General features: G+C 43.7%; 2 protein-coding genes across 4 annotated transcripts in view; one reads left to right on the forward strand and one right to left on the reverse strand.

Annotated features, from left to right (window-relative positions):
* Window positions 1-6186, forward strand: part of sesn1 (sestrin 1) — a 47113-nt gene extending 40927 nt beyond the window's left edge. Inside the window, exons 1-9 of one of the 2 annotated variants that reach the window (XM_084030368.1) lie at window positions 2689-2906; window positions 3616-3681; window positions 3799-3999; window positions 4105-4287; window positions 4520-4756; window positions 4926-5180; window positions 5267-5457; window positions 5774-5918; window positions 6018-6186. In XM_084030368.1, coding sequence (XP_083886494.1) covers window positions 2805-2906; window positions 3616-3681; window positions 3799-3999; window positions 4105-4287; window positions 4520-4756; window positions 4926-5180; window positions 5267-5457; window positions 5774-5918; window positions 6018-6104 — 1467 coding nt within the window. In that variant the 5' untranslated portion in view covers window positions 2689-2804 and the 3' untranslated portion in view covers window positions 6105-6186. Of the gene's footprint in view, window positions 1-2688; window positions 2907-3615; window positions 3682-3798; window positions 4000-4104; window positions 4288-4519; window positions 4757-4925; window positions 5181-5266; window positions 5458-5773; window positions 5919-6017 lie in introns of those variants that run through there. The other variant, XM_084030367.1, reaches the window with a different exon arrangement.
* Window positions 6187-8964: 2778 nt separating this feature from the next.
* On the reverse strand, window positions 8965-24603 carry armc2 (armadillo repeat containing 2). 2 transcript variants are annotated; one of them, XM_084030363.1, is made up of 18 exons: window positions 24426-24603; window positions 23334-23596; window positions 23148-23220; window positions 22632-22797; window positions 21939-22059; window positions 19733-19800; window positions 18847-18954; window positions 17772-17956; window positions 17560-17662; window positions 17052-17266; window positions 16203-16348; window positions 15014-15113; window positions 13096-13426; window positions 11425-11547; window positions 11221-11334; window positions 10658-10790; window positions 9821-9975; window positions 8965-9557 (listed from the first exon to the last, which is right to left on the reverse strand). In XM_084030363.1, the coding sequence occupies exons 2-18, from the start codon at window positions 23549-23551 to the stop codon at window positions 9424-9426; spliced, it is 2493 nt and encodes an 830-aa protein (XP_083886489.1). In that variant the 5' UTR covers window positions 23552-23596; window positions 24426-24603; the 3' UTR covers window positions 8965-9423. The 2 variants fall into 2 exon arrangements, with proteins under 2 accessions (XP_083886489.1, XP_083886490.1); XM_084030364.1 differs by lacking the exon at window positions 24426-24603 and adding an exon at window positions 24032-24347.
* Between the last annotated feature and the right edge of the window lie 1780 nt (window positions 24604-26383).

Consider the following 26383-nt stretch of genomic DNA (forward strand, 5'->3'; position numbering starts at 1 on the left):
ATATTTTTGAGATGTTTTCTTAAATAAATCCTGAAGTGTACAGACAAGTTCAACACACTTATCTAAAGATACAGGGTTTGGCACTGGATGTATAGATCCTTTTACAGTTTGCACACAATGGTGAACTACGCAAGTGTGCACTTCGCAGTTTGGCAAAGGAAGTATGACGGGGTTGCCATAGCTAACTAAATTTACAATATTAAGTGGCCAGATATATACATGAATGTGGTGGAGAAACCTAGCTTCTAACCTAGAATGTTTCACCAGCAAGAAATGATAAGCTTACAGGTCACTAGATGTTTACGGCTACGTACAGACATGTCATGCCACAGACTCCATGTATCCATTTTAAAACCCAATAAACTCAAAACTTTAACACTTTTGAACTCCAGTGGGAGTCAAAAGTTTCATAGTGTGCAGCCATAGACGCTGCTGGTGTTTCACTTTAACAAGTGACTGTGTTAATTGGTGACTCTCAGCCGAATGCGTCCTCGGGTTGCTTGCCGTGACAGCAGCTGTTGAAAATATGAGCAGAACATGCAAGTGTCCTCGTAAAAACCTTGAATCGCTCTTAAAGTGGCAGTCCTTTTAGATTTCAGTCCCGCTTGGGTTGGAATTTATATTTGAGTGGAAACAATGGAATTTGCTTTTGCACAATTCAGTTCTGAGCACCAACGACATGCAACTTTGTATGGTTTAAACCAAAGACGGTGACCTCAAAGTGTGATCACGGTCTTGATCAAGGAGGGAGCAGAAACGCCTGGGTCAGTGCACACACACAGACACTCCTGATGTGAGTACAGTAACGCCTACAGACTAGTCAGTGCGTGCACTCTTCACAATGGTGTTTGGCCCTGTCCGCGAGGCCGGACCCCCCCGAGCCTAAGCGCTTTTATGTGAAAAGGTTTGGTGTCGTAAGCCTCTAACGCTGACCAGCCTCTTCTGCAGCTTTGCTGAGCCATGGGGCTCCCAGCAGACCTGGGAGTGCTGACTCCAGCCCTGGGAACATGTTTACCATTGCCCCGCACCCCACCCTGTGGCATCAGAAGAGGGACCAGGCAGGGGGGCGGGGAGGTTGGCTCGACCCACACAATGAACCTGCTGAATACTGTGCTATATCAGTGATGGGGACTTGCAGTCGGTTGCCAAACTGGCCAGGCAGGCTCTTGGTTGCAGTGCACATGAGCATACTTGCCCTTTTTTTTTTTTGGCATCCACTCACCATCTCCTCATCGTTACTAAATCAAACTTGTTTTTTTTATTATTGGGTTCACCCAATAAGTTCACCCAAACCCTTACGTAGACAGAGTTATTGCAGTGAATGGACATAGTACCCCACAAAATGTACATCTTTTTTCACACAATCAAAACTATTGTGTAGTTTTCTTCCCAGAAAACAAGTCTTTTGTGAAATCTCTGAAAAGTATTATTTGTTTTGTTTGGAGAAACATGTTATTTTGACATCTCCCACAGCAGCATGATGCACAGATGTGCAAGTGTGCACACACATAAGCCAATATGTGGATGCTTTTGTAATGTGGCTGCTGGTAACTGAGGAAACAACACTTGCCTTGCATGTGCTTTTATATGAAATTACAATTGTTAATCTCTTGTTTACCAGGAATTTCAAAGACACTTATAGTACAAACTTATCTCGACATCCAGACCATATACTGTTATATGAAATATTACAGTACACAATGTTTTCAGTACATCTCACCTGATATAATTCTGAGTAATTATTGACTTTCCAACCAGCACGGTGTGATAAACCAGTTATAGCTCCAATGAATGTGTTATTGTCAAGCTGGGATAAACAAAGCCATAAGACCTGCCTCCCATGTCTCTGCTTCCTCCTGGCTTTTAAAGGAGTCCTTCAGCTAGCGGCTGATAGGTGGATCACGTTATCTGTGGTCTGATAGGCTGCGGTGCAAAACCACTAACTGAAGGGCTGTTGTTGTTGCAGCAGGTCCTGCAGCAATCCATCTCCCTGCATGCTGATGCTGATCTTTGCGAAGCAGACCTCTACCTTCTCCTTCTGGTCACCAAGGACAGACGGGGGCACAGTTTAAACACCCACCAAGAAAAAAAATTAAACGAGTGCAGTGTGAAACCAATGGGAGGGTTGTTGCTGTTTTCAGTTAATGCAAATTACACAGATGAACATGCAGATACTAAGAATACGCCTTTTTTCTCTCTGTCCCAGCGACATTTGGCTGCATTACAACAAACTGTTTCTAGTCATCCTGCAGCACTGTTTCTCCATACCATCATTTTTGAAGTATTGATTGGAGTGATTGGGAGGGCAAGTCAAGCAAAACGATAGACTTGATAGCTGTCATCATTTAGCATACAGAGTGCAATGCATCGCAGTGAATTCGATCATGATCAGTGGCAGCAGGAAACAAAAGAAGGAGAGAGAAGTGATGATGTTTTCTTAGAGGGGGGATTGTTCTCTCTGCTCACGTTTTGCACTCCCCCCCCCCCCCCCCCCCCCCCCCCCCTCGCTCTTCACGCGTAGCTCCGCCCTCGCGTGCTCCTCCCGCCGCCATTGGCTGCCGGGAGGCTGTTTTCGCCGTTTGATTGGCCGCGGAGCGAGTCAATCACGCGCGCCCCGACTTATTTACCGAATGTATGCGCGAGAGAGGACGGTATTCTGCTGTGGGGCTGCAACAGCTGACTTGCCGAGCAGCACTTTACCCAGCGCCTCAAGGAACAAAGAGAGGAGGAAAACAGCCATCCACAAAACTGTTTTAAATGTTTTTTATTCCCTTCAACTAATCAAAGTGCATCGAGAACGCGCGATGAGGCACGCGGTCGCACCGACAGAAAACGTGGAAAATAATTATTTTGCCGTGACAGACCTGTTAAAGATATGTACCCATTGTGAACGGCTAAGCAAAAAGGTAAGAGAAGGAACCGATAACAGTCTCTCACAACGCAACCTCCAGTCTCACGCGGGGATTTTAGAACACCGCGAATCATTAGCGAAGCTTTTTACGCGACGTTTTGCTCTTGAAGCAGCGAGCTGCAGTGCAGTCTTTTGTGCTGCCTTGTTTACGAGCAAGAAGAGTTGGTGGTCATCGGTCACTACAACAGTTTGGTGAAATCAATTAGAGGTGCGACGAAGTAAACATTTAGACTGAATAACACCTTTTAAATACACCGTGTTTAACCCGGTGTCATTTATACATAATGTTTATATACATTTAAAGTCGTCGGTCATTCATTCATCCGCTTCATTGTCCGCTGGGGGACATGTCTCGACAAGCAGCGGAAAGTTACAGGACAAGATTGAAGACGATTCTGTTGGGTTTTTGATTTTTTCTATGAATGCAAAGTGTGTGTTTCTGATTTTATGCATGGATGTATTTATGAGTTTTATGTTGCTGCCACAATGGAGGAAACCCCGTAAATGGCGTTTTCAGTGTTCTCCGTTCAGCATAAAGATCCGACAGGTTTAGTGACGGCCGACTCAGACAGACAAAGCCACTCTGATTCCGCGTACTGGCAATACGGTAGAGATGAGATGTGATGATCGCAGGCTAACTATGCAAGAAGCGTCTCCTCTGCTTTCATTTAAAGTGATTATTTCTCTTCTTCTTTTTCTTGTAGGACTTGGGTGTAAGGATCCCAAGACCCTTAGGAAACGGACCAAGCAGATTTATCCCTGAAAAAGAGGTAAATGACAATCTGTTATCTCACCAGTGACTTTTAACTCACTTGCAAATATGACATTTTTGTAAAAAAAAAAATGTTTTTTTTTTTAAAACACTAATTTATAATTTTTTCTGTAAGATTCTTCAAGTCAGTAAAGTGGACGCCAGGACACAGTCGATATTTGAGGATGCGTTTGCAGCCCTCGGTCGCCTTGACAACATTTCTCTGGTGATGGGCTTCCACCGGCAGTACCTGGGGAGTTTTCTCCGGACGCAGCACTACTTGCTGCAGATGGATGGACCCCTGTCTTTGCACTACCGACACTACATCGGCATCATGGTAAGATGACGTTCATCCTCTGAGACATAAAAACTCACACCTCAGTGAACTGTCAAAAGTCAAGCAGATAATATCTTGTGGTTGATATCTCCTCTGATCCTGCAGGCGGCAGCTAGACACCAGTGTTCCTACCTGGTCAACCTCCACGTGAACGATTTCCTCCAGGTCGGGGGTGATCCCAAGTGGCTGAACGGCCTGGACGAAGCCCCGCGGAAGCTGCAGCAGCTCGGAGAGCTCAACAAAATCCTGGCCCACCGACCGTGGCTTCTCACCAAGGAACACATCGAGGTGAGAGGACAGGCACAGTCTGGAGGGTGGACATGAAAAGTATTGCGTAACAGGCTGAGATCAAGGGTTGAGGCTGCATAAGTAGGACGGATTTGGGAGTTATAGCAGTCGAGGTATGGTGACAAGAGGATGGAAAATGAAGACAATAAATTGGTTAGGAAGGATGAAAACATATTTTCTATCTTCATAAAAGGTACAACGACTCACATTGTTTTTCCTTATTTGTTTCCAGCGACTTCTGAAAGCAGAGGAGCACAGCTGGTCCCTCGCAGAGCTAATCCACGCGGTGGTCCTCCTCACACACTACCACTCCCTCGCCTCGTTCACCTTTGGCTGCGGCATCACGACCGAGATCCACTGCGACGGTGGGCACACGTTCAGACCCCCCTCCCTCAGCCAGTACTGCGTCTGTGACATCGCCAATGGCAACGGTCATGCTAATCACCACAACGATGCGCTTGGCGACCAGGTGGGTGTTGAAGGGTGGCGTGTGTGCAGTGAGCGAGAGCATGTGAGGGTTTTCTTACCCCTGCACTTAGACATCTTGGGTGTGCTTAGATGCTAAAACGTCTGAAGATGCTTCCTCTGGGACTCTTTCCTAACTGTAGGCATGCTCTCTTGCCCATTCTTTCTTGTAGGAGATGTGTGGCGAGGTGGAGGTGCTAATGGAGCGCATGAAGCAGCTGCAGGAGTGCCGCGACGACGAGGAGGCTAGCCAGGAGGAGATGGCGACTCGCTTTGAGAGGGAGAAGACCGAGAGCATGCTGGTGGTCACCGCAGAGGATGAGGAGTGTGTCCCCTCCAGAGACATCTCCCGACACTTTGAGGACCCCAGCTATGGCTACAAGGACTTCTCCAGGAGGGGGGAGCATGTGCCCACGTTCCGAGTGCAGGTAGAGATCCAATGCAGTCTGAATGTAGAGTGCAGTCCGCTAAACAGATGGTCTATATGACTTATTATTTACCTTTTTTCCTTCAGGACTACAGCTGGGAGGATCACGGTTTCTCTCTGGTCAACAGACTGTACCCCGACGTTGGTCAGATGCTGGATGAGAAGTTCCAGATGGCCTACAATCTGACCTACAACACCATGGCAACGCACAAGGATGTGGACACCAGTATGCTGCGCAGAGCCATCTGGAATTACATCCACTGCATGTTCGGCATCAGGTCAGTCGCTGAGCGCTCAGGAAGTTGTTGTATGACGCGACCATAGCGTCACGGCGGCGTCACGGCACGTTGTTTGGCTCGTTCTCTGTAACCGGTGTAGCATCACAACATGGTGGAATTGACAAGCTAGCTGCTAACCAGCGGAGAGTTGGCTGGTTTGCTAGCATGCTAAATCCACCATGCTTTGATGCTACACCGTTTCAGAAAATGAGCCCGGCAGCGGGTTGGGTAGTTCAGTGTAGATTCATTCATTCCTCTTATTGGTAACGTGTGCCAGTATACTAAACCCGAACTGTTGTTTCTCTGTGATCTTCAGGTATGATGACTATGATTACGGGGAGATAAACCAGCTTCTGGACCGTAGCTTTAAGATCTATATTAAGACTATGGTGTGTAGTCCTGAGAAGACCACCAAACGAATGTATGAGAGTTTCTGGAGGCAGTTTCAGCACTCCGAGAAGGTAAGATCCTGATCCGCCTCGGCCCGTTGTGTAGCAGCTCTTTTAATTGTTTGATTGAATGCACAGTTTTTTAATAACTGTCTCTTTTCTCTCCTGCAGGTCCACGTTAATCTGCTTCTAATGGAAGCGCGAATGCAGGCAGAACTGTTATACGCTCTGAGAGCGATCACCCGCTACATGACATGAAGTGCTTTTGGCGTTTTTAATGTTGTCTTTTTACTGTCATTGTCGTTGCTCATTATGGGACACTTCAAGAAAAAAAAGAAAATCAAAGGGGTGGGATGGGGTGGGGGGGTTCAACAAAAAAAAATGTGGAAGAGACGTGAGAAGCCCTGGGTTGTGACAGTGCTTGGTTGGATGTTGAGAAGAGAATCAGAACAAATGAAAGCAAGAAGAAAAAAAGAAAAAAAGAGAACAGTTGAAGAAAATCATCTCAGTCTACAAGTGGATACACACATTCAGTTCGTGTTGCCCGCAGTGCCAAAACTGACCGATAGAGGGCAGCCTGGAGCAAACTCCTCTGCTGGGGAGTTTGTGTTTGGCCTGAGCACCGACACCAGAGGCATCCAGGACGACTTTCAGTATTCCAGCATGCAACACCTCTTGTTGCCAATCTCTTCCGTCTCCTGGTAGAGTGAGGACCCACAGAAACCCCCCAGAAAGCTGTGCAGCCTCAAACAGTCTGCACTTTGGTTCTGTCGTCACTGTTATACTTGTTTAGTTTCTTTAATACCTTTTTTATTTCATTTTCTATTAAGGGAAGTGGATGCTGTTGTCAATGTGGTTACTTTTAGTGGTAACTGGAGTTGGAAGCATTATCTTGGGCAGTGTTTTTTTTTTTTAATGTGTGCCTGAACTATCCAGCACAGTGTGCAGATGTGCTGATGCTGCTGCTCCAATGTTGTTTTCAGTGGGGTCATATTGATCCCAAAATCACCCCCCCAGCCCCATTATATCCCCTAAGCCCCTATCCGTTAGAAATCCACTGCATTACCCCCCGTCCCTGTTGTCCTCTTCCCCCCCCCATCCCAATCTCAAATGTCAATGTAAGCTAATCCAAGGAGTGTGTGAAAACCAGAGAGGTGTGGAGAGAAACTCAAAGAACACTGTCTGAGCCCCTTTTTGAGTTTGACTGTAAATGTGTGAATGAGTTCTGTGTTCCCGATGACTGAGGTGTGGAGTTTTGTGAGTGTGTGTTTAACAGAAATGACTGAGAGAGAGAAAAAAAAAAGTTTGTCTTTGAATTTCATGTGTCAAAAAAAAAAAAAAAGCGAGGCACTTTGAAGGAAAGACTTCTTGCTTCTGCTGTAGCTCTGTTATTGTGAGATAACTGTATATCATTTGTTGTTGTTGTTGTTGTTGTTGTTGTTGATGATGATGATGTCTTTATCTTTCTGGTAAGGGGGGGAGGGGTGAAAAAAAAAAGCTAATCAAAAAGAAAGTTGGAAACCAGGTTTTCCAGGAGGGATTTGCTTCCGGTTGCCCTGACCACACCATATCTGTCTTCCGCTTATCCCAGCTGCCTGGTCACCCTAACACTTTCGAAGCTTTGGATTGTGAATTTACCAGTAAATGAATACCTCTTCGGTTTTTTGTCTATAAAACATTTAAGAAGTGCTCTTTGGTGAGCAGAGACTCTTTCCCAGCTGCCACGTTCCCATTGCTCGGGGACACAGCGGGGCCCACACAGGGCCAATTGCGATCGAATAGCTGTCGAACGCAAATGGTTGTAGCTGTGCTTATTTCCCTGCTGGGGAAGTCTAACCAGTGCAAAAGCAGCTTTTTTTAATTTTGAACAGAGGTGTGAAACCTCTGCTGTTTTTTTTTTTGTTTACTAAAACCCAGTAAAGAACTGCGTTCTTCTGAGGGTGGATTGAAAGAATCGGACAGATGAATGAGTGATGAGGAGGAGCAGGAGGGTGATGATAAAGGAATGGTACATTTGGAAGTGGTTTGAGAGGAAGTGGATTTTTTTTTCAAACTTCTGACTGATGTCAGTTACTGACACTTTTTAAATAAGAAAATATGAAAAAGATTAAAAAAAAGAAATAAACTATGATATTGAATTGTTGTGTATCATTCGTAGTTTTCTCCTAAACAATTTGATTTCACTGCTTCGTCAAGAGATTGTTGTCGTCGTGCGGAGGCCTACACAATTCAGGAATCAAAACAGTCACAGCACAATCAGGTTCACAGGATTAGGACATGGCCATTTGTAAGATGACTCATGAAAAGTGGTATTCTATCACCTCATGTTCTAAAGTACACTCAGCTGTTTGATAATAAAGCTGACTTCATCAACAGTAGGCTGAACTTTGTCATCAGGCCCAGACTTTAGTGTGAATTACATTTTATTGTACGAGCTTGAGAGCTGGGTGACTCACTGAGAACCAACTGATGGACCCATGGTTTCTCTTTGCCCACATTTGGATCAAGATAAGGGGGACTTCCTTGTAGGAGACCTTAGCTCTCTTCTTTGTTCACCTCCACGTCACACCTCGCTAAGAAAAACACATCTCTTCCCAGAGGAGGCTATCTGAAGTTCAGGGTGTTTCCCACCAAGGCCACCGAAGCCTGTCTGTCAATACACAATCACCAGGAGAAACTCATTGTTATCTCCGCCCGTCAAACTGCCTTCACATTTTGGTCGCTTTCACAAGTGGAAGAGGAGGAAACATCGATTTAGCAACCATGACATCAGCCACCAGCCAGCCAACTGTCTTTCATATCAACCAGAGAAATTATACGAAGAGAACAATGTTTGTAATTAGCTCTGGCTAATGAACCGATGAGAGGTTCTTTTTTTCTTAAAAAAAAAAAACATAGGCTTGTCTTGTGGTTGTTTAAGGTCATTATTGTGAAAACTGGGGAACTTACAATAGGGTTTTTTTTTGTTTTTTTTTTACATTAAGTGCCGTTTCTGATTTGTTTCGATGTAATAACGATGTGATTTTGAAATGCTGTACTTTAGGCTACTTGGTGTAACTTGTAAGCACTGCCTGGCCCCATATCTGTGTAATAATAAAGGCTTTAAAAAGCATAAACATGTTTTTCACTTCCTTCTTTATTAGATCAAAGTTCCAATGTCAAACAATCCACAGTCAAAAGCACAATGCATAATCACCTTTATCAGCCGCCTAAAATTCATTGGAATATGACACTGACCATCTGTAGGCCTAAAACTGTAAAATGTTTGTAGCTTCATGAAAAATAGCATATAGTCATAGGAAACAAACTCGAGCATATGGACAGTGGAGAGGAGAATTATGTTGCAGAAGTTTGTTTTACAAGGTGTTTTGAATGTTCCTGCCTCGAAAACCAGCAATTGAATCCAGTGGCATCACCTGCTTTCTCCTGGAAAAAGGAAACTACAAACATTTACAGCCACTTTTCAAGTGGAGGTAAGTGTTTAACAGTAATGATGTGTACTCTGGGTGAAGTATTTAAGAGTTTTAACACATTGGTTTTCTATGACAACATCAAACTCTTAACATGTTCCAGTTTTTCAGGCTGTCCGGTCAGGAGGCTGAAGCGTCTTCATCAGTTTTTGAGCGAAAGGGAGGAACTCTAACTCCCAGCATGCCCGGTGGAAGTCCCTCATATCTTCATTCTCTATCCACTTCAGAGCCTCCTCTTCATCTATGGAATGAATTAAGAAGAGTGGACAGAGGATGAGAGAGTGTACCGAGAGATTTCAGGTTTATTTATTGTACTTTTCAGTGACAGGTTTTGTGTTCATGCCGCTCCCAGATGTGACCACGGAGGTATTATGTTCGTGATAGTGGGAATGTGTGTGTCCCTCCCTTCCCCCCGAGGACCACTGATGTGAACAAGAGTATGTTCTTTCCAGCATGTCTGCCTCCCTTGTTATGTAAGGATTAGTAATAACACTGTGCACCAACCTAAGTATGTTGCGAGGATCTCCAGCAGTGACTCTCTCTCCTGTGTGTCCAGCAGCTTCTCTAAGCCGCCGCCGATCATGTTCCACAACGCCTGACAAACCTGGCCCCCCAGCTGCCAGTCACCCGGTCCGAAGTCTTTCAGACAGTCCACAAGCCTGATCACACACACAAGGACACACATCGTATGACTCGAGGGTGAGGGATTCACATGACCGGCAGGTTTGTGGGCATTAGCTCCACTTCATTGGATTAGACCTGAAAGAGGGCCGTGTGTGTGTGTGTGTGTGTGTGTGTGTGTGTGTGTGTGTGTGTGTGTGTGTGTGTGTGTGTGTGTGTGTGTGTGTGTGTGTGTGTGTGTGTGTGTGTGTGAAAAACGGAAGTAAGAACTATGTTCAAACAATGGTCACTTTTGGAAGTGAGACGCTTGTAGGTATATTTACTTGTATCAATACTGTAAACAAATAACATCCAGTTTGAGATGATTAGGAGTTTCTTGTTTATGTCACTGGAATTGTTGTGCTCATATTTTTCAAAATGAAGACCAAAAAAACCTTGTCTGCTTTGCCAAAAACTCTATGAAAGGAATAGTTCAACACGTGAAAAAAGCTACATGAGAATATTGATAACAGAGGCACTGGACTTTGCTTCCTTGAGACAGGGCCAGGTAAGCTGTTCTCCTGGGTTCTAGTCTTTAGCTAAGCTGCCTCTTGGCTAAAGCTTCATATTTAGTGTACAGACATGAGAGTGATATTGATCTTCTAATCTAATGCTCAGCAACAAAGTGAATACGTGTAAATGTTGAACTAACACTTTGACAAAATGTTTGCAATGTCTTACTTGGCAGGAGCCCCCTCCACTGAGAGACTGGCCCTGTTGGGAGGGTCCAAAGCCAGGTTGGTGAGGACCCCGCAGGCTGAAAAACATATCTCAGTGCTTTTTGAGTCGAGCAGCGTCACGACAAACCGGTGCACTGAGGGAGTGAGAACGTGGAGACAGATGATGATGTGAGGGAGCGGACAAAGACAAAGATAAAGTAGGGCAAAGATAAGAGGCCAGCTATCACCAGAGTCAGCAGGCATGTTTATACTGACTGTAGCTGGCCTTGCAGATAAGTCCAGCCTAAACATGACACAACACTATGCAGAGTGTACTGTGATGGGCGTTCTGTGTCGAGGTACTGCATATTCTGTAAAGGTCTGTGCTTGGATGATAGGATTTATGCATACGTGCATATGTCTTTATTCAAATGGGTTTCAGTTTATTATTGGGCCTTAAAGAGAGATATTTTGGTATTGTAACATGGCAACTCTATGCTAACTTTCCTGCAAGAGACTGGCTAAAACAAAACAGGAATCATTACATCTCATGTTTGTCTGTTGGTGTTTGTGTCCGTCATATACCATTGTTTTGCATGATTAAATCCCGCACATCCTTGGACAGTGACAGATTCCCATACACGCGGGTGGCCTCGAGCATGGCATCCATACGGGAACTGAGCATCAACTTCATCATCACTGAAGTAAAAAGAAAGAGTGAGCAAAGAAAAAGCAAGAAAATAGGGGTTTTGCTTTTCCATTTCAACATAAAGATCTTTTGAGCCTTACACTTTGCCGTGGTGAGCTGACTGTGTGTGAGCACAGAGCTGTCGTCCTGGTAGAAGGACAGGTTGTTGATGGTGGCAGCCACATTCACCAGAAGCTCCTCGCTCTCCTCCACAGACCTCAGCTCTGTGTCGCACAAACAGAAGGGACAACATAAGAGTAACCTTGACATACATTCTAATAGAGATGTTTCTAAGCATCTGCACTGCATGGTCAACAGGGATCAGGCATTCATGCCCACGATTCCCTCATTCTTGTGCCTAGTTTCAACATAATATGAGAAATGAGATATACAACCTAACACTGCCTAGTAACGAATACATGCATTCATGAGAGCTCAAAATAAACCTTTTTAATGACTGACTGGGTGAATGTTCATGAAAGGTTTGCTCCCTTTTTTGTTTATGAAGAGGAGAAAATAAAGTATTAATCCATAAAACTGCAATACAGATTGTCTAATGCTAATGAAAATAGTTTAATAGGTAATTAGTCATTTGAAGATAAATAAATACATGCATATTTAAAGGCATAAATATATCCGTTGCATATTACAGCCCCGGCCTCACTGATGTAACACTGTGACATTATCATGAAAGCTGCTTTTATCTGTGGTTTTGGCTTGATGTAGTCTGATAATTGGCTGGCAGACAAAGGTCAATGTGACCCAGTCCAACCAGGCATGACACCACGAGTAGCGTGTGAGCGTGCGCTCCTGATATAGCGGCAGATGGCGATTGCTCTGTCATAAATCGTGAATATTGCGGTCACTGTCAACCGGCATCTGTGTCACACTGAATTCTGTTTCTGACTGGAAATCCTGCTTTGTTGTGCCCCCACCCCCGCACGCTTGGTAATGTAAAGCAGCGCTGCCTGTCATGAACTTGATCAAAACAGGACATGGATCAGCCAACCCTGCTCTTTCATCCGCTGCTGAGATTTTGTTTTCTGTTTCCAGATGTCACATCCTTCATCCCCTCACTTTAAGTTTCTATCTTCGGTTACTTAATTGACTTCTCGTCTTACTCCTCTGGAGTCAATCACACACCCCCTCGGTATGTTGAGAGTTGACTTATTTCTATCTCACTAATTTGACCCTGTTGTGTTTATTTCTCTTTCTCTCCCAACTGTCATGAAGCGTGTAGGAGGCAGGCAGCAGAGAAATCGAGAGTTTCACACCCACTTGTGTATCAGTTCAACCTGTCCTGAAACCATCTAACCACATGGGAGAGTTTCAAACACCCAAAACCGAGTCGGCTGTGAGATGTGACAGAACATCCTGCTCGTGCAGCGAGGCGCTTCGCTCCGTCAGCCTTTCACAAAACAACAGGTAAACCAAAAGAAGAATGTGCTGCGTATTGAACAAAAAGTCCTGAAATGAAAGCGGGGCGATGAGATGAACAGACAAACGAGGAGTGTGTTTTCAACCAAAGTCACAGCTTGTTTCCAGCACAAGGGAAGTGGTCGGCTGCTTAGCAGATACTGTACTTACAATGCAGCTATTTTAAACTCCTCAGAAACCCAGATTATCACACACTGTTCCCTTTGTGGGACAGAGATAAAAACACAAGAACAAATCTAGCAACATAAACCCCCACTGATTGCATCTTCTAGATTTGAACTAGTTTAACTAAAGACTAACTTAAGGAGGATGAGTTCCTCCTGCTCTCTGCTCACCAAGCGTCTCCATCAGCAGCTGAATGCAGTCTGTGCTGGCTGCCAGAGCTGGACCTACGGCCGGGTGGATGCACATGTTGGCCAGCACCCTGACCAGCTTCACCAGCACGTCCTCGTTCTCCTGCACGGTGACCGGAGGGGCCCGAGGCTCGGTGAGGGAAGGGGGACCTCTCTGGCGATGTGTGCGCGGTGAGTCATCTCTGCGCTGGTAGGTGTCGTACAGCTGCAGCAGTGTGTCCATGCAGCTCTGGCACTGGAAGAGCTGCAGGCGAGCCTCGTCGCTTTTGGCTGTGAGGTTCCCCAGGGTGAAAAGAAGGCGCACGACGAGGTCCTGTGGGAGGGTTCTGTAGTGGTCAATCCGCAGCTTTATGCAATTAGTTTTACTTTCTGGATGAAAGCAAACCAACAAAAATGTGTTTAGATGCTTCTTTCAGGACAAAAATCAGGATAAATTACTCAATGGCCTCAAACCTTTAGCATTTAAATGTTTAATTCACTGCTAGTGATTAATAGTAGAGAGAACAGGACATGCATAGGACATGTATCACATGGATGTATATTTTAGGGATGTAACTAATTGTATTATCTACTAATCTTATGGTTATTGTCTTGATCAATCAATGTATTGTTTTATCTGTAACCTAACTTGTGTTTCTTATTGGTACTCTGGTTGCTCATGTTCAGTATCTTATGTTTGTGAAAAGTTCTGGTCTAACCCAGAGTCTCAGGTTCATTTCCTTCCTGCGACCCCAGCCTGCCTGTCTGGACAGTCCGTCTCCCGGCCAACAGCGTTGCCTTCACTGCCTGTCCTGCTTCACCAGGGGTCGGCTCAGCTTCCCCAACTCCCACTCTCCCTTATTACTGAATAAACTAATTGAGTTTTCTTGTTGTCTGTTTGGGTTCAAGATGAACACTTCCTAACACCAGTATTATTTCCCACAGCCCAAGGCGATCTATTCAAATGTCTCGTTTTGTCCAATAAATACTCCAAAAACCAAATATATTAAATTTACAATGACACACAGAAAAACCAGCAAATGTTTGGCATATTTGCTTGATGGTTAAATAGTATAATAGAGTATATAAATATAGTATATTTGCAGCAAATTTGGAAAGAAAAAGGTTCTCCCCCAAGAGTTTCCGACGAGAAAGAAACAGTCAACATTAGATCCATCCATCGTCTTATCCTTCAGGGTCTCAGGGGGGCTGGAGCCGATCCCAGCTTGTATCTGTGTTGCTGTGTACACGTTTGAATGTAACTGCGCCCTGTCTTTCGAATGAGTGAACGCACACTTACTGAGAAAAAGGGTGACAAATGACACCCTGTGCGTCACCCTGGCATCCCGACTCTTAGTAAATAACGTGAGGAGCAGGTCAGCTGAGAACGCACTATTTTTCTCCCGGAGAAACGGGTAGTGACATTGATATGAGGACAGGACGGACTGTCCAACGAGTAGGTGCTCATTACATGTATTACTGACCAGCGTGTGTGTGTGTGTGTGTGTGTGTCTTTGTAGGCGTGGGCTTGTTGAAATTAAGAACACATGTCCGTCATGTGTGATTGCCAAAGTCCCACCCTTTTCCTTACTCCCACTCCCCTTGTCAATCACTCCTCCCTTCCACCTCTGCATCACCTCTACTGTCAACTCAAGCTCACCTCATTCATCTATTTTTGTCCCTCCCTCCCTCCCCCCCTTTCTCCCCATCCCAGCCCCTCCTGGGATGATTAAAAGTCAAAACACACATGAGAAAGTGCGAGGAACACTACGTGCGGATGGACACAACGTCCTGCAAATGTGCTGGAGGTGCATAAACAACTTGCTCCGAGGGTAAACACGTTCAGGGGATAACGTCATGAACCCTGGAAAAGTTTGTCTCCCAGTCTCTCTGATACACGAGAGGAGGCTCGTGGACTCACCTGTTTTTGATGATGTTTGCTCAGCAGTTCTAAAAATAGTGGGTAGCAGTCGGGGGTCTGGGCCAGAGCGTGGCGGCACTCCGAGTAGGAGGAGAGTTTACTGAGGGAGAGGGGGAACAAACAACACCACTGACTATCCCACTCACTGACTGATCCTAAACATGGAGAAATGAAATCAAGACTGATAATGGAGATTCTATGCTTTTGTTATCTTGGGATGTATCGGAAAACCACTTTTATTTAACACTAACGCATTGAATGTTTTATTTTGTGCTTCACACATTGATGAGGCACTTATGAGACCTTAAAACTGAAGATGGGAACTCAGAGCATTAATGGAGTCATTGCACTTGTTTGGTGCAGGTATTTAGATCAGATCTTATATTAGATTAGATATTAGATCTTATTGAGCCTGCACTGAGAGTCTTGCTATCCGAGCGGGGTCACGGTGATGCCAGTGATTACATTGAACCATTCTGCCAAGTGCCTCACCAAAAGCTCAAGTGTAGAGCTGGCACCTATTGCATAGCATTTATTCTGAAGCAAGAAGCACAGTACCTCAGGGGAATAAGCTGTGTGATGAGGGTGGATACAGCTGGTTCAATAAAACCCCAGAACACCTCCAGCTTAAATTCCATCTCTACTATTATGGTGTCTAATATGTTGCCTGCAAACGCTTAAAGAAAGAAGTAACACATCTTTCTTCTTGAAAATTAGGGGGTTGAATTTATTAACAGGCAATAAAATGCATTATTGCGGTGTACTCCAAGGCATTGCTGCTACAGCCTTACTTAGTCTGGTATGACCAAGAGAGTCTGAAGCTAAAGCTGACTAATGATAGCAAACTTTAGGAAGCTCTAACTGTGTAATTTAGATATGATTGTACTTTATAGTGTATTGCAGCAACTTGTAACAAAACAGATGTATCACATCCCCTCTGACAAATGCTAAGTTTATCTGGAAACTCTTGTTTTGAGACATCAATCAACTAAAGAAGACTCCATGTTGGAGGTTTAAAGAAAGCAGGGAATTTGGAATCGGCGTGACTGCTGGAGTTAGATGGGAAAACAGAGAACAGAGGGTGAGAGATGAATGATAGCCTGCTTTGATTCAGCTCACAGCAGGTTATGATGCTCTGTGTTAGTGAGCTGGGGAAGAAATGATCCATATTAACGTGCATGTGTGATACCTGTATATTCTGGAAATGTTGGTGCAGATATCCGGGTCTTTGCGGTGAAGACGCAGCACCAGACAGAGCTCTGATAGTATAGAGAAGGAGATGAAGTGTGGACGGGAGTCAGGATGATCTGCAAGGTTCCTCAAGGTCGCTGTCAGCTACAGGGGGCAGAGGTCAACAGAGAGAGAGAGAGGGATGAGAATGATGGATACCAGTGCTTGCGTCTCAGTGTTGTGCATGCGATGTTGGTCCTATGCTCGTTCCGGTTGGCTGCTGGCCCGTACAGGACGCCATACAGCAGAGTGACCGGAAACTATTCAGTATGGACATGACTCATTCTATCACAAAAAGGAAACAGTCATTTCCAACACACGGCAGCGCCGACCCTTCTGGAGGGGGACAGTCTGCTTATTTCCCTCCTCTAAGAGCACAATGAGTTGTGTAAAATATCAAATGAAGCGCTGCCTCAAGATGTTTGCTTGGGCCAACTTATGCGGTTAGCAGCAATCATTTTCGCCTGTAGTGGCCAGGCCAGCAGAGAACATTATGCTCTTGGAGCGGCTCGTATACCAGACATAAACAAAAACATTTCTGTCTAATAGAGGGGAAAATCTACATCAGCCAACAACCACAAGAAGAATATTGTTCATCATGTTCTTTTGTATTGACTTAGTAGGACTTTTTAATTCATATGTGAGAACTGTTTACTGTTTCTAAAGTAGTAAATTATTCTGTGGGCAGGAGTAGATGCTTCTAGTTTCCACCAATTGTGATACAAAACACTGGTTTGCCTCAAATATCGAATGATTTATTTGCTTTATATCCTTTCAGACCTTCTCAGCAGTGTGATGTATGACGCACCTGTACAAAGATGTGCCCTGCTGTAGTGAGATTGGTGTCTTCGGCCGTGCAGAGCCTTTGGATGAGTGTCTGAGCCACACCGACGCAGTTCTTGTCCAACAGGAGTCTGAGGATTGCACTGTTTCCTGAGAGAAATTTCAGAGTCCCAACACAGTAGAGCAGAGCTTCTCCAGAGGAGGACACATCCTCGTTGCACAAAACGCCCAGAAAGGAGTCTATATGTAAGGAAAAGTGAATGTTAACATCTATACTGTGCACAATCAGAGCGACATTGACAATCTGTAATCATAATTTATCCAGGCCAGCAGTGAACATTATCCTCTTTGAGCATCTCATATACCAGACATATACAAAAACATGACTGATAGTGGGAAAGTCTACATAAGCCAACAAACAGAAGATTATTTAACATGGTGTTTCTTGATACTGACATACTATACCTTTGTGTTCCTTTCTGACATATTTGAGAACGAAGGACTAGATCAACAAAATGTAAAATAGTGTTCACCTATGATAGAGTTGTTCTGGAAGAGGATGTCGTTGCCGTCACTGCGGCTGATCTGGAAGATGAGCTTACAGATGTTGAGCAGGTTGTTTCCACTGACACACAGCTGGAGAGGAAAACAACAAAACTCATGTATTAGGCGCCCAGGTGCGCTGGATGCCCTTGTGACAGTGACTAAGTGGCAGACATGCCCACAACCCACACAGACGACTCACAGCAAGGCAGAGCTTGGCGATGTGCAGGTTGAGTTGGGCAGAGTTGAGGTCAATGAGGCGGAACAGTGTTCGAAGGATCCCTGACCTCCCCTTACAGCGCCGGCCGAGCATGTCCGCTTCTGCCAAGGTGCCATGGAGACGGTCACACAAATCACACAGTCGGTCCACTGAGCCCTCAGAGCCGCCTGGCATCGCGGCGAAACAGACATCGCAGAAAAGAAAATTGTGTCAAATTCAGGGCAACATGTCAAACATTCACAGAGAAAGCAAACCTCCCAAAATGAAAACACCCCCTTGTGTGTGTTGGCAAGTGTGCCTCCATATAAATACAGATGAGTGATGTTTTGTGTATATTGTGGTATGTACTGCAATGTGCTTGGGCTCTACTGCGTGGTGTGCATGTATCATTTGCACGAGGAACTTGAGGTTAAACCTTCAACATCAATAATGCATTGGTCAGCAGTAAAATAACATTCCCATTCCTCGTCTAAGACATGGCTTTGTGTTTCCGTGGTCAAAAGCAGGGGAACAATTCTGCAACAGGCAGCTGCGATGTTGACGCAGAGGAAGAGAAAGGGTGGAGTCTTTTCCTTGTTTTTGAGGTAAAATAAATGTTTTCCCTGCATAAATAGCAGGGTTTGGGCCATTTCTAAAAAAGGTTGGCTGCAGTCTCACACTCAACACTTCACTGCAATTTCCCACTAAATCCGAAAGGTGTTTTATGCATGAGCCTGAAGGCACTTGGTACAATAAATATTTAATATTTGTCTTTCAAATGAATTTTCCATTAAATTTGTAGCGTGTTAAAATATTTACATTCATATATTTCATGTCATGGCTCCTGACTGCAGCATCAGGCTAAGACAATTCTGCATGGATGCAACTGTTTTGTTTGCCTTTCTTCTTCAGTGGTTCATTTTGTGAGACTTCATGCATGACTATCTGGCAATGCTAAAATCTGAAACAGAGACGAGGCATCACTAAGGAGAACCTTACCTATAATGAAAAAAAATGTAATATCGAAAAGTGATGTTGTCACATTTTATTGCGTTTCTTATTGCATTGCCTGCACTACCTGCAGCCACACTCTCTAGTTGTTGGAGAAGAGGAGCAATCGTATTATTCCACACCAATGACTCTGCATCCACCGCAGTGCATGTGGTGCCGTTTCCATTCCCCAGCTCTGAAATGTGTGGAAAGAATTGCAGTTAGCCAAATTACCACATCCAAACGCAGACAGTGAACATGAGCAGCGAGCATGGTTCACAAGTTCACCGTCTCAAAATAAAGCAGCAGGAAGTTTGATGCCACAATGAAAGGTCACCATGCACAGTTACACTTCCTCTGACTTCGGCTTCTGTGCTGAAATAGTCACTAGGTTTTGCTGAACATTTAAAGTTAAAAAACTCATATAAACACAGCTACATAAAATCAATTTGACCTCTGCATTTAATCTATTCTATGCATTTTTAGGAGCAGCAGGCTGCTGTAAAGTGCCCGGGGAGCAACTTGAGGTTCAGTTTCTTGCTCAAGGACACTTGCGTTGCATCTATTTGCATATCCCCTTGCTTGGTGTGATGCAGGAAACTGTTGTTGCCCAAACCAACAGCTCTCTCAGTTATACTGGCTGGCTGCCTCGCATGGAGGAAATAAGGCTCTTAGCAACTACACCCACAATCAAAGTTTTACCCTCAAGAAGACGGTTTCAGTTACTGGGAGGAGGTGTGTCTACTTTGCTGATAAAATAACATTTCTGGGCTCAAGTCTAGTTTTATTTAGATACACTTGATTTCAGTTTGGCTTTAGGCATCATAGAAAATACATTAAAGTAAATTAAAATGAAATGGTTGAGTCGTATGCTAGGAAAGGTTACAACTATATTTTTTTCATTTGGCATGCAGCACAATATATACCATTCATGTTAAATGTGTAAAATCAATGAGGTTCATTTCTGGACAAACCTGTTCGCCGTCCTGCTGTGCATTCTGTGGGTCTAATGCCTGAGTCAACACCATGCTGCATTAATTCACTGTTGAATGGAAACACAAAAACACAAAGAGTTACATCACATTGAGATGAGACATACAGTATTTGAGTATTGACTTGTTTAGTTTTCTTTTTATTGACTTTTGGGAGCTCAAAATCCCAAATAAACTGACAAAGTATCTAAAAATGTCAAAGAATACATCTCCATGAAAAGTTGCTGACTTTAGTCCATCAACTTGCCTACAGGTGTATTTCCATCAAGTGCCAGCAGGTGTCCCTCTTGCAGCAGCAGTGGAGCCTTGTGTGCAGATGCTGTTAATTGTGTGTGCTCTATGTATGTGTACATTTGTGCTCATGCAGCGTGTGAGTTTGTGCATGACTCCTTGTACATTTTGTGTGTGCGTGTGAATCTGTGTGTGTCTGTGGGGGCGTGGGTCCCGTTGTGCATCACAAACTGCAATCCCCAACAGACAGGAACTAAGGTCTTAGCTTTGTGGGCAGTCTGGTTAAAGCTGTTGATGCTTTGTCACTGTGAGCCGTCTCCACAGCCTTACTCCCTCCGTGCAGGAACCGTAAAAGTGCTCAGAAAACACACACACCCCTTGTCATGCTATGCTGTGTTGCGGCTCGCCCTCTGCAATGTCACTGATGTGTCTGCACATCACTGTTCCGTGAAGAGAAAGAGCTACACTAAACAATAACCTACAGTAACTTACAGACAAGTCTTTGACACACGACAGGTAGTGAGTTTGTCTTATGACTTATTGTGACTAACTGAGAAAACAAATATTAATAAATAGATTGATCAACACAAGCAGCGTGCATGAGTCATGCTAATCACTGGTATAATTGCACGATTAACTTCACAAACCAGTGAATCAACCTCAGAGAATATGGAAAAGTGGAGTCACACCTAGACATTATTATGCTACCGGGACGCTGAAGCTTCGGCAGTAACGTCAGTACAGAAGGCTGACTCTCGGCTTATTGAGCTTTTACACTCAAGTGAGCTTTATTTCGTGGTCTTGCTGGCAGGTATGAGACAGAAAATGAGCCTAGCTATTGTAAATAAGTCTCCTTTTCATTCCATTGGAGCATCACCAGAGGGTCAATCACATTAGCATTAATATACAGAATACGGGTGTGACTATAGTGCACTTTCACTTTGGTGGAGATTTTAGTGATGGTATAGGCTGGCACACAGGGCATATGCAGCAGGGAATGCTGGCCGGGGCATGTTGCAGTTAATGTCAGGGAGGGGGCTTTGGCTCTGTATGATAGGATTAAGAGCCTGATAATAAGGCTTCTTTGTGTGATACTGCATTCTCTGAGACATGACCTCATCCCTGTCTTAGGCCTGGCCAGTGCTGCAGTCACAACACGCGCTGCTGCCAGCCTTGCCCAGATGGGCACCCAAATCTAATAGAGAGCCATTTGGAGCTATAAAGCTCCAGCTTATTGGAGAAAAAGAACCTAGTGGATGTCTAATCTCCCCTATCTTTATATCTCATCCAACTCATCATATTAATCTGTCATGCTGTGTCTATTTCCACTTGCAGTTAATGTTCTTCTGGCTATATCTCAGTCACTTTCACTGTTGGTCTCTGTCTAATACACCTTTTATGTCGTTCACTGCAACACTATAGAACTCTGACCGAACACCTATCGAGAAGTCTTCATTTTGACCACTTAAATCATGAATTGACCACCATCTCTTGAGACTTCTCTATGTCAGCAACAAGTTACACAAACATTGCGTGTTAACTTGGCTTAATGAGGGAGGAGGTTGTGCTGCGGGCGATAGTCCAGATTTCCTGTAAAAGTGTTTTATGGTCTGCCCCCCCCCCCTGCAGCCCCAGCTGCCCCACCCAATCGATAGGTGGATGGATTATAACGACAGCCCCCGACATCACGCCCAGAATTATGCCCCTCATGCTGACACACAGCTGATGAGGTCGGCAGAAAGAAGCAGAGCTTTTAGCCTTTTCTGCACTGGGAAAGTGTAAAAGCTGACACGAGATAGTAATGACAAATAGAGGCAGTTTCATTGGGAGTGGAGCTGGATTTCACTGTAACCAAGATATAGTGTACAGTATAGTATATGAGGGTTTAAAATGGTGTTGAGTGTCTCAAGCTGAAGAATTTGTTCCGTTAGTTAGTGACCCAGTTGCGAAAACATACCTTTCACTCGCTGTTCTTCGTGGGCCAGGTTTGAGGGGACCACTGCGGACATCGTGGTGGTTTGTACTGGGGAGTCTTTGAGCTGACGGCTGGCCTGGTCCTGGATTACATCGGTTTTTCACTAAACACACAATAAGTATGCAGCAAGAAGTTATTTACTGGTTGCCGCTGTATGCTTGTACTTGTTTAACTAGCTAAAAGCACACAAAAAAAAAAAAATCTGAATTCAGTCAATGCTTTTGAACATCCTCATCTTCTATTCAATTGTTCCAAATAGCAGAGCAAATATCTAGAGGAAAGGTTGGAGAGAGAGAGAGAGAGAGAGCACTCATTTCCCACTCAAAACAGCAGCAGTAAATCACGTTTTCACCCAGCACAACCACAGAGAATGTAAATCAGGTATAATGTCAGCATGTGAATGGCTCCATTCATTTCCCTTTGAGAGCGCTGCTCCTGCACTAGTGCCTCCAAGATTTACAGAGATGCAACTGGTGAAACAAATGGAGTGTTGTTTCCTTTTTTTTACGTTTTTATACCAAATGCAATGTTTAACAAATGCAACATCTAATACCTTCTCTTGTTAGCATTTTATTCTAAGCACAACATGGATGATTCACAAATAATAGTTTCATAAGCCATCTTTTTTCTCCCTTGATCCAGACTCGCAGCAATCATTTTGCTTCCCTTCCATACCATTTATATGTCCCTCTAAAGGGACCAATGTGGTGAGAGATCCAGTCCGGTGGAGGCGTGCCCTCGCCCCTGGCAGACCCCTCTTCACTTCCAGTGGTGCAGTGGGGGGTTTGGGAAAGACCTTAAATGGATCCTCAGCAGCGCAGAGGACTGGAAACTTTGGCTTCTGGTGTCACACAAAAATATTTGTAGAATATGATGGTGTGAACGATGAGTCAGAACTTGAATCCACAAATTAAACTACTAATGTCCACAAAGAGATGACATTTTTACATTTACATTTTTAATTAGTTTTATTTTGTATATATTCATATTATAATCCCATTTATTAAAACCGAATAAGCTTTCATGTTGGCGTACAGAGGCGTGTTTACTCCTTATCCTGTTTTTCAGTTTTTATGGTAATACTTATAATAAAAAAGACACAAATATGTCCCTGAGCTTACAACTAACAACACATTTATTTAAAACTATAATACTATTTGAATGGACATACAAAGGGGTGTGAGGTCTTACATGGTCCAGAGGAGAAAGGCGAGTCCCTGAACCTGGCCTGGAGTCAGGAGCATCAAAATTTTGAGCATGAAGACTGAAAAATTATTGTAAAAAAAAAGTCTCATTACTTCTACACATTACATGTGACCCACAGTTGATCTCAGAACCTTAAAACATGAAGGGGTTTAAGTAAAATTTGCGACTAACCTAAACGTAGATGGAGGTCTGTTGTCCCACTTTGCACGGACAGAGCTCTTTCCAAAAAGTTGCCTGTGTCCATCTCTGGGAGTAAATGGTCGCTGGGTGGACTGGACTCGCAGGGAACGTCTGGCTTCACTGACTATTTCTGCACTTGTTTTCCTCAGAGCGTTGCACCGTGGAATGAACGGGCAGCGGTTCTCATGTTTTCTCTCCATGGAGGCCATTTAGGTGTATGTGACATTTGCCGAGACTGTCTGCAAATGACTTCACTGGTTGGATATCATTATGCAGGTGGTTACGGCATGACTCAAACGGATGGAAATAATACAAAAATGCATAATGCCAGGACAGAAAATGAACAGCAGGTGTAAAAATCAATCTAAAGTTGTAGTGAATAACGTTTGAAGCATTGCAAGCAGTAATGAAAACGTATCTAGATGTGTTGAGTAAGTAAAAGATGCAATACTATAATGTAAAACGACTATGGCACATAAAAGTCCTGCATTCAATCTCGAGTAAAAGTATGGTAGTATTGCCAACAAAATATACCTAAAATATTAAAAGTTAAAGTACTCATTATGCAGCAAAATAACCCAGGTCAGTGTTATGATATATAGGACATGCCATGACTGCATTTAGAGCTGCAGATATTTTTTAATAACTATAATAGAAGTAAAACTAAACTAAATTGTAGTATTACTTACAAACTAAAATAGGTCAGAGTGTGACAGTCCAAATATATTGACTGCAAATGATATCCTAAAAATGTTTCGTTGAGAAAGAATGAGTCCAACAGTACAACCCGCACTCTGGTGGATGTGGCGACCTTGTGTGTGTGAGTGAATGAGAGGTCCCGCTGCGCGTTCACGCTCCGTCTCCACGGTAACCAAATGCCGCTGCCTTTAGCTTGAACAACAAACCCAAGAAACAAATTAACCCTCGCATTAAAGAAGCCGAGCTGAACTATTTATTATCATACATACGTATTTCATCTAGTTGTTTAAGAGCAACGGTTACATGAGCGGTGATGAGAAACAGGAAGCGTTTGAATTAAAGTCTATACATTAAGTTAAAAGTCAGTGAAGACAGAAAACCTACCGTTAACCCCGATTACATCCTCCGTGGCTGATAGTCGGTTATAACTCCAGATCTCACGCTCGGCATCCACAGACAAAAAAACAAAACATTCACAAGACCTACAACTTGCAGAAAATTGTGACGTTTTTTCCACCTTGCGGCAAGCTAGCCCGAGGAAGACACGGGCACGAGCTTCACCTAATGGCAGTCTCGCGCGACCCGGTGACGCGCGTTTACTCGTGGTGCAGATACAGGTTGGACCAAACTTCAGCTTTGGGCAGAACAGTGTAAGTAAAGTGAGTTATTTTAGCGTAAATGTGTTGATTTAGGATGTGTTACACTTCGTTCTTATAAATATAGGATATCTATTTAATGGCCAACTAAGTTAAAGGTAACTTAAAGGTGCTCAATTTGACATTCGGAGCATAAATATGGAATGAAACTAACTTTTGCAATGCAGAGCTACAGTGAAGTGATGGCTAGCAGTGCAGAGAATTAAGTCACTCTCTGTCTGGGTGTGTTGCTAACTGACTTTCTTTGTGTTTTGTTTATACAGCCATGAGTGAGCCCTACTGGCTAGCTAAAGGATACAGCTCTGCACTGGGCCTATGTCGTGGTTACCACCGCTAACGCTGTCCCGACTCATGGAACAATCTTAGTGCCCGGCCTCAGGTAAACACGGTTTGCTCTGTCAACACCGTTGCTGTTGTTTGTGCTGTTAGCATTGTTAGCTGCTAGCCACCGGCTCAGCCATCTCCATTTTGAAAGCCGAGTGGAGGCACTAGACTTGATTAGAATTCTGTATTGAGCCCCTTTAAGATTTGAGAGGAGTTTGAAATGTGTTTATCTAAAGTATTTTGTGGATATCCTTAACCATACAATGACAAAAATGCCTATCTTAGGATTGTGGTTGTTAAAGATAGCAAAAAATGCATGCTTCACTAAATCAATGCACTGATACTAGTATCAGGTCCAATGCAGTACTCATACACATTAAACTACTCCTGATACAACCCCGTCCGATACCACTAAGGCAATGGGACGTTAACCTCTCATCAGTTGAGCCTATTAAGCCGCCCAGCTGCAACAATAACCTGATGCACAGAAATGTGAAATCCATCATTTATCACCAGCTTCAGTAGCTAAACAGTCTCCACCACACCAGTTAATTTAGCCGTGAAGTTGTCAGCTGCGTGTCTGCTGCTAGAATCTGTCAGGGATTCCACCAATGTATTGCAAGCCCGATGTAATGTTAGCGCGTGTCTGGTGGAGCGACAGCGTGTAAGAAGTCAGCAGTAACATTATAGCCGTGAATGTAGCAGTGCAGTGTGTGTGTGTATAGTTTATTTGTCTGTAACTAAATGCTACAACTCCTCAAGAGCCATGAGGCGACACAAGCTAAGGCTTGCTTGTCGGCCAGCTGATAATGAAAATTATGGGGGATTAGCTACTCCTTTAAAAAAAAAAAAAAAAAAAAAAAAAAAATGTAATACATCTTTTAACTGATAGCACCATTAAACGGCAAATTATTAACATCCCTAATGCAAACTATGCTCTGTGTGAATCAGGAAAACACAAGTTGAATGTTAAATATCAACAACAGCATTGTGTTGTGTTTTTAATTTGTTGTCATAAACTAAGGATTATCTGATGAAAATATAACATGGTTTCTAAGTTATTGTTAGAACTGTAATGGTATTATTATTAATTATTATATCTGTACTCTGTTTCGGCAAATAGTGAAACGTAAGTACTTGTAAAATATTGTGATCGCATCCCTGTCCTAGACTAATCCTGGACAATAAAAAAACACAAACTAGATGTTTCTCGAACTATGAAGCTTTTTATAAAATAATTTTTCTTTACAGCGAAAGTCAAAAAAGAATGCAAAAAAATACAGTAGAGTCTGTAACATAATTGTGTTTGAAAGAAAGAAAAATGTATGAGAAACTGGGAATATATATATATATATATATATA

Source organism: Eutrigla gurnardus (genome assembly GCF_963514095.1).
Source record: "Eutrigla gurnardus genome assembly, chromosome: 16".
NCBI lineage: Eukaryota > Metazoa > Chordata > Actinopteri > Perciformes > Triglidae > Eutrigla > Eutrigla gurnardus.